We start from the raw sequence: 14,893 nt of genomic DNA, 5'->3' as shown, positions 1-14,893 counted from the left end.
ATGTCCAATAAGAGATTGGTTCTGTAAACTATGCTGTATCATGTAGTAGTATATTATATATGATCTCCAAACGCACACTGAAGCATGCATATACACACACTAAGTAGATAGATAGATAGATAGATAGATAGATAGATAGATAGAAAGATAGATAGATAGATAGACAGACAGACAGACACCAGTTGTGTTCTAAGATTAGTGTTGTTCTCAGCCTTTATCAGAAAAGCTTCTTTTTGCACAAGGGTTGCGGCTAATGCAATGACTTATAAATGAACAAAGTGAGGAGAATAAGTGACGAGGGCATGCTCAGCCCTAACAGTACATCTATGTCACAAGTCCCAACCTATCCTCTCAGGGCTCAGGGAATATGGTGGAAGGAGTGGAAAGAAGCAGAAGTTGTGGAGGAGTGCTGAAAAACAATGTTTTCTGGAAATGACACAATTGACTCATGAACTCACTACAGCTATGTACTCAAGACTGGTCCCATCAACACAGCATTACCAGGGCCCACCCCTAACTGAGGTAATATGGGTGCAATTAGTGGGTACTGCTGAAAGAATTGTCATTTTCTCAGTGGAGGAGTCACTAATAATTTGCCCATGCCTCAGGCAAAAGAGGAGGCAGAACGATTTTAAGAGCCAGTGGGGAATGGAAGACACCAAGGCAACAATAGTACCTTCTGCACATAACAGGACTGAGGTACACATGAACTCACAGAGACTGCAGCAGCATGTACAGTGCCTGCACAGGTCCAAGTCAGATGGGGTCCAGTGCAGTGAGGGAAAGTAGACATGAGCCCCTATTCCTAACCCAGAAGCTATCTCCAAGCGTCAGCAGCTTGCAAAGGATAAATTAGTTTCCAATGGAGTCTCACTGGGTATACAAAGCACGATTAACATCAGACCCAAAGTAGATGGCCAACACCAAACAAATTCAATGTTTTTGGAGAGTTTTCATCTCATAATGCTTTGTTTGGGCACTCTTTATCTTACTAGTCTTTTGCTTATATATTATGTTTTCCAATTCTGTGTTTTTATGGTTTGTATGTGTGTGCATGCACACACACATGTATACAGACATGCACACACACGTATGAGTTTCTTGTACTTTTTCTTTGTTTTTTTTTTCTATTTGTTTTGTTTTATTCTGATTCGTTTGTTTTACTTGCCTGTTTTAGAAAGAAAGAAAATGTGGAGTTGGGTGGGTGGGGAAGTGGGGAAGATTTGGGAGGAGATGAGAGAGGGGAAGCCATAATTAGAAGGCATTGTATAAAAAATTATTTTCAATAAAAAAACAAATTGCCCACGCTCTAGGAAATAACATCTCCACCCACTCTCATGCAAGCAATCTTAAGCTCAGTGGGTACAGAAAAAAAAAAATCACAGTAGAACAGGGATTAGTGGAAAGAAGGGTTTTCAGTGGGGGGAAAGGGGAAACAACAAAAAGTCCCAAGCTAAATACACAAGAAATATGTGTGTGTAAATACATGTAGTGTATGCGCATAAAAGAGTGTATGTGCATGCTGTGTATATGTGTGTTTCATTCAGTTCAGACGACAAGAACCCTGTCTGTCACTGGGATTTCTGTTATATGTAGTTTTGGGGGTTAATAGATTTCAAATCATTCACCAGCGTAGCACACCAGCCATGCCCAGGAGGGCACATCACTGGCCTTTCATACAGGTCTGCTGAAGCAATCAGACAGAAATTCATTCACACTCAGTACAGAATCCCACTGTTTCAAAGCCAAGAAAGTGTGCAGCAGGTCTAAGATCAAAACAAAAGAACACTAAAAACAAAGCTGTTTAGAGTAAGAACATGAGGAGATTTCAAGGTCAGCTTTGGGTGCTCTCACCTGAGAGTGTGTTTCATTTTCCTGCAGTTGTGTTTTCAGTGTCTCATAGTCTGTGGTCAGCTTCTCCATTAATTTCTTAAAGGCATTTCTGTGGGTTGATAATACTGCTCTTTCTTGATGCAACTTCTAGATAGATTCAAACAGTAATAAATAGAAGCTATAGCAAATTTCCATAATGTCAATATAAAAACCACATTAGGCTCAGAAATTTTAATAGTTTCATCCTGTAAAATTCCACCAGAGTTGTAATTACTTTAAGACTTATTTACAAAAATACCTTTTAAACAATAAGTTATGTTAATAGTAACTGTATTAATAACTCAATAAATACTTCCATGTTGATACTGACCCCAAAATTTAAAAATAAAGCAACTGGAATGGGGAGACACTGATGAGTTTGAAGTGGAAAACCATAAACCAGATCAGGACTCAGTAAAGGCCATACTGAGTTCTGCAATAGGGAGCAACTTATACTTTGCTTTTGAATTTTTGTCTTCTTTTAAAACTGTCTTTAAACTCCAACTATACATATAACAATTTTTATTATTTCTTCTTAGCTTATATGTCAAATAATATACTATAAGTAGTAAGTCCTAAAAAGTACATATGAATTAAAGTTAATCAAGGAAAAACAACTGGGGGCCAAGACTACAGCTTGCTTGGTAGAGGGATTACCTATCATATAAGGCCCTGGTTTGGCCCAAGCATACCCTATAATCCCAGGATTCAGAGATGAGGCAGAAAGATCAGATGTTCAAGGCTATGCAGGCTATAGAGCAAGTTTGAGGCCAACCTCATCTACTTGAGAGCCTCAAAAAAAAGGGGGGGGGGGGGAGACGGAAAGAAACATTTGGGTGATAACTTTCAAAGATTTTGTTATGCATTTACCTTCTTCTTTTCTTCAGCTGATGATTTTAAAGCTGCCAGGTCACTGTATGTCTCCAAGTCAGCAGTCATTTGCTTGATTTTGTTTTTCAGAGACTGTTGTTCTTCCGTCATCTTACTTTCCAAAAGTTCCATTTTCTGTAAATCCAGCTGCAGACGCTGACTGTCTGAAGCATAAGAATTTAAGGCAATAATTAATAAAATTCTCCCATTTTCATACAACTAGCCTTAGGGGGTTTTTTTTGTTATGTTTTTTTGTTTGTTTTGCTTTGTTTTTTGTTTGTTTGTTTTAGTTTTGAGATAGGATTTCTCTGTGTAGCCCTGGATTCACTTTGTAGACCAGTGCCTGCCTCTGCCTCCGAGTACTGGTATAGGCTTAGGTTTCTAGAGCCGCTGGCCACAACATTTTAGTCACCTAACAATATACATTTTACTGTATATGTTTCTTCTTAAGGGCATCTCATTTAATATATCTTCATGACTGTAATTAATTCACAGTGAACAGCACTATACCTTATTTGTGAATTGAGCATATTTAATTTTCATTTTTTTAAGGTACAAAATAAATTTCTTGTCTTTAGGCACACACTAGACAGCACATTAGCACGTTGAATGCAAAACATTTTAAACAGCATGATCAGGGAGAGAAAAACGGAGGAGAAAGGGAGGGAAGGAAAAGGATAGGGAGAGCTATAGGGCATGGTACTAAATACCCAGAAAAATACGTATTTTTTATAATGCAACTAAACAAATTAGGTCTGTGCTCCAGAGAAAACAATGTATAACTTTAGAGACAAGAACACATGGCAGTCCAGAACTAGATTCAGTAACTAGATATTTAATTACATTTAATATTCATTTAAAATGAATATGAGCAAGAAAAAAAAAGTCACTGTGTAGCCCAGGCTGGCCTCTAATTTGTGATCCTCCTGCCTCTGCATCCTACTAGTATGCAACACCACAGCCAGCAAAAGACACACATGGTATATACTCACTTATAAGTGGATATTAGACAAATAATATAGAATAATCATACTAAAATCTGTACACCTAAAGAAGTTAATCAAGAAAGAAGATCCTGGGTAAGATGCTCAATCTTCATTCCGAAAGGGAAATGGGATGGACATTGGAAGAGGGAGAAAACAGGTAACAGGACAAAAGCCTACTACAGAGGGCCTCTGAAAGACTCTACCCAGCAGAGTATCAAAGGAGATGCTGAGACTCATGGCCAAACTTTGGGCATAGTGCAGGGAATCTTATGAAAGAAGGGGGAGATAGAAAAACCTGGAGGGGACAGGAGCTCCATAAGAAGAGTGGAAAAAAAAAATCTGGGCACAGGGGTCTTTTCTGAGACTGATACTCCAACCAAGGACCATGCATAGAGATAACCTAGAACCCCTGCACAGATGTAGCCCATGGCAACTCAGTGCCCAAGTAGGTTCCCTAGTAATGGGAACAGGCACTATCTCTTGACATGAACACAGTGGCCTGCTCTTTGATCACCTCCCCTGAGGGGGAACAACCTTAGCAGGCCACAGAAGAAGACAATGCAGCCAGTCCTGATGAGACTTGATAGGCTAGGATCAGATGGAAGGGGAGGAGGACCTCCCCTACCAGTGGACTGGGGGAGAGGCATGGATGGAGAAGAGGGAGGGAAGGTGGGAGGGGAAGAAGGAGGGTGCTACAGCTGAGATACAAAGTGAACAAATTGTAATTAATAAAAATAATGAATTAATTAATATTAAAAAGTCACTGGCTGGACGCCATGGTGCTTGCCTGTAATCCCAGCACTCAGGGAGTTAGAGACAGATGGCTCTCTGTAAGTTCAAGGCCAGCCTCATCTACAAATCAAGTCCAGGACAGCCAAGGCTACACAGAGAAACCCTGTCTCGGGAAAAAAAAAAAAAAAACCTCACTGACTTTAAAGGAAGGTTGTGGGTTAGGGAGATGGCTCAGTAGATAAAGTATGTACAGAACAAGAATGAGAACCAAAGTTTAGATCCCCTGAATCCACAAAAATGCTGGACAGGCATGGCAGCTGCCTATAATCCCAGCACTCAGGAAGCAGAGACAGGGAATCCCTGAACAAATTGTCTACCTAGATGAGCCAGAATTCGCAAGTTTAGGGTTCACTTAGCATCCTTGTCTTAATAAACTGGAAAGTAATTGAGGAAGATATCTAAATCAGCTTTGGCCTTCCATATGCACACATGTACCTGCAAATACACATACAAACACACATAAAAAAAAATTTAAAGGGCGTTGTTATACAACCAAATACTTTAAAATTCATATAATTAAGCTAGTATTCCTTTAATGTTTCATTTACTTCTTTCAGAGTCTTAAACTTAACCATACTGAAATATATATGTACATATTAATATATGTACAAGATTTAAATGTTAGCATAGTTTCAGTTTCAAGCTAGGCACATGCTTGTTGTCCTGGTATCTAGAGGCTGAGGCAGGAGGGCTGAGTTCAATACCAGCCTGGAAAACATCGTTAAGACTATCTCAGAAATCCAAAACCATAAAATCCTTAATTTGGATTCATATCTTCATTAAGGTTAGAAATAGTTATAATGAGAATAAAGTGATAATCAAGTTATCAAGGCTTATTATAGCACTTTAATATAGATAGAAAATGTGCTTACCTAACTGAAGTAAGCAGTTACATAAATTTAACTGCAAATGTAATTTGGATATATACTCAATTAATATATTTAAGAAATATACAAACTGATTTCTTTTTCCAGAGAAATGGAGCAAATGTTTGGTTGGTATAGATTACGGTTTATCTCTCTTTTGCATCAGGTCCCTATGAAAAGCTGAAAGCTTCTCCAAAAGAAGAGACAGGAAGAGGAAGCAGTCTAGTTCCTTCTGATATGCTATGAAGTTGCAAAGTTTACCAACCAGTGTGTACAGAGTAGCAAAATCTCAGGAGGAGCCACTTTGACCTGGGGAAATGTTTCTGAAATATTCTGCCATCAGCACATTTGTTTACTCCCCAGAGTTTCCTTTCTAAAAATATAAATAAAAAAATACTGCTACCAAGTTTCCTTGCCTCTACCCTGCAGTACAAGTGTTTCTCAACTTGTTTATGTTATTAATCCAGAGGAACCTTTTGTGGGCTTGTCTTCTTTTTCCTCAGCCACAAGCATCCTACTTGCCTTTTATGATTTCTTTTCACCCTTTCTCTAAAAAGTAATGTTGCCTCTTGAGATTAAGAGTACTCTATTAAGAAACAAGAAGTGAAAAAAAAAGTCAGGTGGGATCCAGTAATAATCTCAAAGATAGAAAGAGAAAAGGGGGACAATTCACAGAAGCACTATAACATACATTATCTCTAAATAGTTAGGAAGATTATCATAAACATCTGGTGATTTTCAGATAAAAGAAATTTCTTAAGGGTTGACAATGATATAAAGAAAAGAAGGAACAAAAAGCCATAGGCTTTAATAAAAAAAAAAAGAACCAGCAGATGAAATAAATCATAAAGTCAGAATTCAAATCTTAATAAAGAAAATTCCCAGAAAAAGTTGACCAAAGTGGCAGACTGTATTTTTAATCTCTATTAAAGTCAGTTCTCATTCTTTTTCAACTGCACAACTGTAGAAAGCACAGTGACTAGTTTTTAAAAGGAAATGTCAACACAAAGCATAAAGCTATGCAAGAAATACAGAGTCCTAATCACCGACTTTGTTTCCTGGTATTTATATTTGCCTTTAAGAAATGTTTTTCAATGGCTGTTGCACTGAGATAACTTAAAAGAGGAAAAAGCTTGTTGAAATTAACATCAAGCTTAGATAAATGACTATATAGATGAATTAATGTAATTTCTTAGTTTACAGAAAAGAATAAAGATTTTTAAATACTCAAACTAGATTAAGAACCTAAAAATAGCATTTTGAAGAACTCTGCAGATTAATGGTCTTTATAGAATTATGCACATCATCACGAGAGAGGCAATTATTAAAGAGTGGATAAAGTATGGCATATATGTGCAATGACTATTACTTAGCACCCACACAAAAAGGAAACTCCACCTTATGCTATAACATGGATAAACCCTGCATCTACCATACTAAGCAAAATAAGCCAGTCAGAACACTGTGACCTCACTTATATAGATATGCTTAAAAGGCAGGTTCACCGATAGAAAAATAGAATGTGATAGTCATGAGTTAGAACAGAGGGAACAAGGGATTGCTCATTTTTTAAAACCTCAGTTTAAAAAAAAAAACTTTTAAAAAAGTTCTGGAGCTCTGCTCTATAATCAAGTGCATATAGTAAGCCCTACCAGACCATACATTTCAAGCTGGTTAAGATGGATCATTAAGAAAGTGAACAACAAACACTGCTGGAGAAAATGTAAACTGTTGAATTCAGGACAGAAATCAGTGCACAGGTTCCTCAAAAAACTTAAAATTATATCTGAAGGACTCTGAGTCAACAATCACAGAGTCAACAATGTTGACTCTGAGTCAACAATGCATAGATTTTGCACATCTGTGTATATTGTTGTACCATTTACAACTAAGAAATGGAACCATCCTAATGATCATCAACAGATGTGCACAATGGAATTTCAATCAGCCATCATGAATGAGATCGTACATCTGCAGGAAAATGGGTGCTACTAAGATCATTATGTTTCACAAAATAAGCCATATTCAGAGACAAAAATGTTTACTCTCACATATGCTAAACTTAAATGTATGTCTGTATGCACGTATGTATAAAAGGAACCATGAAAGAGGAGGAGGAGGTGAGGGTGATGGGAAAGAAAAAAAGGAATCCATGTGTCATGAGAGCAGAAGGAGTATTTGGGAAGAGGACAAGTACTAACAAAACTGGGACAGAGAATATTGGAGATTAATAAAAATAAAGAACAATGACATATATGCATACATGTATGAACACAGCATAATGACAACCATTTACTTTGAATATAAACTTAAAAATAGTGTGAACAATGGCTAAGATAATAAATTTTGTGTATTTTTAATATACTAAAAATTAGAAAGTAACTGTAGATATAAGCCAACATTGAAATGTATTTCTTCTAGTTGCTTATCATATAAATCAGAAGAACTAGAAATCCTATGACAAACAAACTAAAAACCAATATATGTAGAAAATATTTAAACTTAGAATAATAGCAATTCTCTATTTTTAGTATCACTTTTAATTAACTGGTATCTTATTATCATCCAATATGCATTTACAGGCCCATAACTCCCTATCCAACTCCTGTGCAAGCATGTTTTCAAACATAAATTTCTTTGGATGTTAGAACCATATCATAATACACATACTAACTGCTTAACTCTCACAGCAGGTAGTCCTGAGCTATCAAGTACATGAATATTTCTACAATAAAAAGGATGAATAGTCAGTTCAAGTGAGAGTAAGTTTTATTGCCAACAATATTTCAGATTTTGGGAAACCTATAAAGTATATTTATTCCATTTCTAGGATACTTAACCATTCCAGATGTTGACTATGGTTATCCTCCTGACTCACTTTCCACCTTATTTTGAGACAGGGTTGCTCACTGAATCTGGAGCTCAAAATTTGGTAAGGCTGACTGGCTTCTCAGTAACTCCAGGAATCTGCATGTCTCCACCACCTCAGCACTGGGTTTATAAACATGTCACCATGTCCAGCTTCAGTGTGGGCGGCAGGGACCCAAACTCAGGACCCTTGTGCTTGCAAACACTTTATAGACTTAGCCATCTCCCCAGCTTGAATCCTTAAATATTTTAAGTTAGCAAACATGAAGTCTCCACTTTCTTTAAGCTCACTACCTGCCAGCATAAATCCAAGTAAACAAAAAAAGCTAATTTAGTCATCCCACACAATAATAAACACTCAGAATCTGCAGTATAGAAATCCAAGATTCCATACAATTTTTTTATGACTACCCTTTTTATCTGATCTCAACCAATATCACTTGACATATATACCTTTTTGACCACTTGAAATAGGTTTAGTCTAAATTAAAATAATGTACAACTAAAATGTCTACCATTTTACAGAATACAGGTTGAAATATCAATTTCTAGGATATATTGGTTAATAAAATTAAAATTCATCTGTCATTCTTCAGTTTTTAAAATATGACAACAAAATGATTATAGTTAAGTATGTGGCTTGCATGCCATTTTCCTTGGTCAATGCTGTGCTACTGAGCATATCTAAAACTATTTCAATATCACTGGCTCTCAGATGCTCCTGGTTATCAGTGATTGGCCTGAAGTGACCATGATGCATTTCTACACTCATTTCTATAAAATCCTTATTCACTGCCTTATAATTATCCTTCTACCAAGATGAAAGTTCCTTGAAGAAATAGGTCTGACTTAAAAACAAACAAACAAACAAACAAACAAACAAAAAAATTTCGAATACTGAGTATTATCTCCCTAACCCGACTCTAGTTGGGATCTCTGAACTCTTTTCATCTAAGTCTCACTGAGGGGAGGCTCCTTAACTTCATGATAGCTTGCACTGCTTACTGGAAGCCGTGGCTACGGCTAGTTAGTCACTGTTCTTACCTGAGGTCAAATTCCTAGCTGTTGTCTGTGACTTCTGCATTTCGGTTGATTTAAAGCTGAGGTCATCCTGCATCATCTTGAGCTCTTGGTTGGTGATGGAGGATATCTGTTTCATACGATTTATATTCTGTATTTGCAGAGAAATAAACAGAAGATTTAGCTTTCCTATAAAACCACTACAAAACACAAAGGATAAGATGCTTTGAACAGTATTTTCTAAAATATTATTCAATTTTGATGTTTTATAGAATGGAGTAGGATTCAGTCATGTTTTCACATAAGTTCATGATATTTTTTACTTGCTTTATTAAACATTTTTTTGTTTTGTTTTGTTTTGTTTTTCGGGCCAGGATTACTCTGTGTAGCCTTGGCTGTCCTGGACTAACTTTGTAGACCAGGCTGGCCTTGAACTCACAGAGATCTGCCTCTGCCTCCCAGAGTGCTGGATTACAGGCATTCACCATCGCAACTGGCTCAATTTGAAGAACTAAATGTAGACTTAGAATACTAAAAATACTGAAGAGAAAGCATACATTTTTCTCCTTTAGCAGAATTCATGAGTGTAGAAATGCATCATGGTCACTTCAGGCCAATCACTGATAACCAGGAGCAATTTTCTGAAAACTTGAATGTTCATTAAGTATAGTATTTACAATTCGAATTACAGTGTAAAACAGTAACATCTAAAACAATGTCTAGATTCAGGAATTTTCTTAGTAAATTCAGATAATTAGCAATGGTAGGAAATCTTAAAATTTACTCCAATCACAGCATCATGTAGAACATTGATCATGTACATACCATCCTTTCCCACATTATCCTAATTAGATGAGATTTTGCTACAGAGATAAACATTAGTATCTTGAAGAAGGGGATTTAAGTGGGCAAATACAATACTAACTCTTCCATTTCTATACTGTTATTTGGAATATTAGAATGCTGAGACAGGCACACAGCACTTACCCGACTGCAATGCTCTAAAAGTGTAATGATGCTGGCTTCTATCTGTGCCTTCCGTTCTAGTTCCTGATTCTTCGTTTCCTCAAAAGTCTCTATAAAAGCTGCCAATTGGAAACATGGTAAGACACACTATTGGTGACAGAGATGGCACCAAATAAACCTGGAGTTTTAGAACTTCAAACTATTTTCCAGGTTCTAAGTAAATATAAATTTTAAACTATTATCCTCCTCAACATACTTTAAATATTTAAAACCTGTTATGATTGGTATAATTAAACTAGAACGTTATTCAGGCTCAAAAGAAAGAGCTGATCCCACAAAGATTAGAAAAACTTTATTTTTATGTATGACCTACTTGATACAGCTACAATTATTACCCTAACTTATACTTGGCCACTGGTTTTATTTCTGAAATTAATATTACTAAATACCTATTTCATCTGAAAATGCATTTTCATTAAATTAATGAAATGCTGACTTAATCACAAAATAAATTTTATCACTTATTCAGATTATTAACAAATATTCTTAAAAATTACCCATTTGTCTAATCTATAACTCATACATACTTTTGCTCTTACTTGCATATTCCTATGGAACTCCAAAATTAGAAATAAGTAGTTAAAATTTACTATTAGTAAAAGAATAGGATCAACATTAAATTCATTCTCTATCATATTCCATTATAATTGTTCTACCAATTCATTTTTGGTAGCTCAATACTGTAGCACATTTCTTTTTAATTTTAAAAACACATATATGTATAGCAATCTAATCTGCATGCTAAATGACACTATAATAGATGATTTGATGAAGTTCTATTTATTATTTTAAATTTTATTTATTATTATTTTCTTTTTTTATTAATTTATTTCTTTTTTATTATTATTATACTTTATTCATTTTGTATCCCCCCATAAGCCCCTCCCTCCTCCCCTCCCGACCCCACCCTTCCTCCCCTTTCTGCATGCATGCCCCACCCCAAGTCCACTGATAGAGGAGGTCTTCCTCTCCTTCTTTCTGATCTTAGACTATCAGTTCTCATCAAAAGTGGCTGCATTGTCATCTTCTGTGGCCTGGTAAGGCTGCTCCCCCCTCAGGGGGAGGTGATCAAGGAGCAGGCCAATCAGATTCTGTCAGAGGCAGTCCCTCTTCCCATTACTATGTAACCCACTTGGACACTGAACTGCCCTGGGCTACATCTGTGCAGGGGTTCTAGGTTATCTCCATGAATAGTCCTTGGTTGGAGTATGAGTCTCTGGGAAGTTCCCTGTGTTCAAATTTTCTTGTTCTGTTGCTCTCCTTGTGGAGTTCCTGTCTTCTCCAGCTCTTACTATTTCCCAGTTCTTACATAAAATTCCATTCACTCTGCCCAACAGTTGGCCATCAGGCTCAGCATCTGCTTTGATAGTCTGCAGGGCAGAGGCTTTCAGAGGCCCTCTGTGGCAGGTTCCTAGGTTGTTTCCTGTTTTCTTCTTCTGGCTTTCAGAGGCCCTCTGTGGCACGTTCCTAGGTTGTTTCCTGTTTTCTTCTTCTGATGTCCATCTTCTTTGCCTTTCAGGATGGGGATTGAGCATTTTAGTTAGGGTCCTCTCTTTTGCTTAGTTTGTTTAGATGTACAGATTTTAGTGGGTTTATCCTATGTTGTATGTTTATATGAGTGAGTATATACCGTGTGTGTCTTTTTGCTTCTGGGACAACTCACTCAGGATGATCCTTTCCAAGTCCCACCATTTACCTGCAAATTTCATGATTTCCTTATTTTTCATTGCTGAGTAATACTCCATTGTATAGATGTACCACAATTTTTGCATCCATTCTTCAGTTGAGGGGCATCTGGGCTGTTTCCAGCTTCTGGCTATTAAAAATAAAGCTGCTACAAACATGGTTGAGCAAATGTCCTTTTTGTGTACTTGAGCCTCTTTTGGATATATGCCTAGGAGTGGTATGGCTGGATCTTGAGGAAGTGCTATTCCTAGTTGTCTGAGAAAGCGCCAGATTGATTGAAAAGCAGCAAACCAAGTAATCCACTTAAAAAATGGGGAACAGAGCTAAACAGAGAACTCTCGGTAGAGGAATATCGAATGGCAGAGAAGCATTTAAAGAAATGCTCAACCTCATTAGCCATTAGGGAAATGCAAATCAAAACAACCCTGAGATTTCACCTTACACCCATCAGAAAGGCCAAGATCAAAAACTCAAGTGACAACACATGCTGGAGAGGTTGTGGAGAAAGGGGAACCCTTCTCCACTGCTGGGAATGTAAACTTATTTATTATTATAATTTATTCACTTTGTATCCCACTGCAGCCCCCTCCCTCATCTCCTCCCAGTTCCATCTATCCTCTCTCTTCTTCCCCTATTTCCTTTCCGTAGTTCCCTGACAGAAGGGGAGGACCTCCTCCCCTTCTATCTGACCCTAGCCTATCAGGTCTCATCAAGGCTGGCTGCATTATCTTCCTCTGTGGCCTGGCAAGGCTGCAACCCCCAGGAGGAGGTGATCAAAGAGCAGGCCACTGAGTTCATATCAGAGACAGCCCCTGTACCCTTTACTTAGGGAACCCACTTGGAAACAGAGCAGCCTTTGGGCTTCCTCTGTACAGGGGTGTCTAGGTCTTCTCCATGAATGGTCGTTGGTTGGAGTATTGGTCTCTGCAGGCCCCACTGGGCCCAGGTTTTTTGGCTCTGCTGTTCTCTTTGTGGAGTTCCTGTTCCCTCCAGATCTATCTTCCTCTTCTTCCATGAGGTTTCCAGCACTCTGCCCAAAGTTTGGCTATGAATCTCAGTATCTCCTTTGATACCCTGGTGGGTAGAGTCTTTCAGAGGCCCTCTGTGAAAGGCTCCTGTCCGTTCCTTGTCTTCTACTTCCGATGTCTATCCTATTTGCCCTTCTGAATGTGGATTAAGCATCTTCCCTAGGGTCCTCCTTATTGTTTAGCTTCTTTAGTATGCTTATCCTATATTATAGGGCTAATATCCACTTATAAGTGAGTATATAAAATTTGTATCTTTCTGCTTCTGGAATGCCTTACTCAGGATGATTTTTTTCTAGTTCCCACCATTTGCCTCAAAATTTCGTAATTTCTTTGTTTTTAATTCCCAAGTAGTATTCCATTGTATAAATGTATCACACTTTCTATATCTATTCCCCCACTGAGGGAAATGTAGGTTGTTTCCAAATTAAAGGAGAAAAATTTCAGAACCCATCCACTCAAAAACAAATTTTTAAAAAACCACTTTTTCTAAGTAGGTCAATGTGGCAAAGTACAGTGCTGAGTACAAATGAATAGCAATCTAAGATTTTTTCATGAGACCATCACTTACCATCCATATTTTCCTCCCGTTTTTTAAGCTCCTTGTATTTTTGATTCATTTCACCTACAAGTAATGCAAATTATTAATTTTTAAAATTCCAATCATAATATTCTAATTTAGAAGTATTTCTTGGGTCCTCTTTATGCCATCAATTACTGGATATTTAAGAGTCAGTGTTTAATTGAATTTTCATTTTGGGAAATATGATTATACTTATTTTAAAAATCTTTTAAAGCACTATTTGTGCCTTTACAAGTAGGAAAAACAATTTCCTGACTGGAACAAACTTGGAGGCTTTCCATTCAAAATTTGAAGCTGTTTAGCCTATACATCAACACTACCAGGAAGCAGAGGTTCCCAAGCAAGTCTAGGACATCTTTGAATCATTTGCAACAAGCATAATAGTAGCATTTTTTTACCTCACAGAGCTTAGAATCTAAGAATTTAACATGTTAAATGCTGTCATATGAAAAAAAAAGATACTATAGAAATGTACAACTAGTCAGGCCATGGTGGCATAGGACTTTAAGTCCAGAGGCAGAGGCAGGGGGATCTTTCTGAGTTCGAAGCCAGCCTGGTCTATAAAGCCAGTTCCAAGACAGCCAGACCTCCACAGAGAAACCCTGTCTTGAAACGCCCACCAAAGGAAAAAAAAATATACAACTACTTAGCTAATTCAGGTATGTGCAAATTTCCCTAAGTGATATTCATGCTACATTATAAAAAATGAACAAGAGTCACTTAGATATGAAAAAGAACAAATGTCAAAAAAATTTGAACAGTAATTAGGATGGAAGTTAGTAAATTTTTATCTCACGTATCAAGCAGATATAAGAGAAAAACTGGAACCAAAGATATTTCCTAAGGTTCTATTCATGCAACCTGAAAAGATAATTGCATTAACTGCAAAGGGGGACAGGTTGATGAAAAAGTTGTAAACAGAAATGTTGAACACACTGAGTTTAATGAATATGAAAGTCATGTCTAAATAGACAAAAATCCAAAGCCAGGAAGAACATCTCTGACACAGCAGCCTCACAAAAGACCATTAGTAGGGGTGGACTGGGATCATTCTGATAATGGGGTTTCAGTGTAGCACACATTTTGCTATGTAAGTACAGAGCCATTCTCACAGTAAGAGTGTTGAACTCCATGTAGGGCACCACGTAGAGAAAGAATAAATTTGAGCTTGCTTCAACCCAGTTTCTTCATGGCAATCAGTCAGTCCTGGAAAAACTAAGGAAGCCTAGTGACACCAAAAGGGATAGAAAGAAGAGCAAGCTCTTCCTAAGGAGAGTCCTAATTAAGCTTCAGGATCTG

The 14,893-nt window shown here is 37.3% G+C and overlaps 1 protein-coding gene across 2 annotated transcripts in view; it reads right to left on the bottom strand.

The window, feature by feature from the left end:
• Ift74 (intraflagellar transport 74) overlaps positions 1–14,893 on the bottom strand; it is a 92,340-nt gene that overhangs the window by 6,480 nt on the left and 70,967 nt on the right. For both annotated transcript variants that reach the window (XM_060365871.1, XM_060365872.1), the window contains 5 exons: positions 13,583–13,636; positions 10,262–10,359; positions 9,299–9,425; positions 2,743–2,906; positions 1,855–1,980 (listed from right to left, as the gene is read on the bottom strand). In XM_060365871.1, coding sequence (XP_060221854.1) covers positions 1,855–1,980; positions 2,743–2,906; positions 9,299–9,425; positions 10,262–10,359; positions 13,583–13,636 — 569 coding nt within the window. The remainder of the gene's footprint in view (positions 1–1,854; positions 1,981–2,742; positions 2,907–9,298; positions 9,426–10,261; positions 10,360–13,582; positions 13,637–14,893) is intronic.

The sequence above is a fragment of the Meriones unguiculatus genome, chromosome 12 (genome assembly GCF_030254825.1).
Source record: "Meriones unguiculatus strain TT.TT164.6M chromosome 12, Bangor_MerUng_6.1, whole genome shotgun sequence".
In the NCBI taxonomy this organism is placed as follows: Eukaryota; Metazoa; Chordata; class Mammalia; order Rodentia; family Muridae; genus Meriones; species Meriones unguiculatus.
The sequence above is the reverse complement of the archived record's forward strand: the minus strand, read 5'-3'. Positions and strand labels throughout refer to the sequence as shown.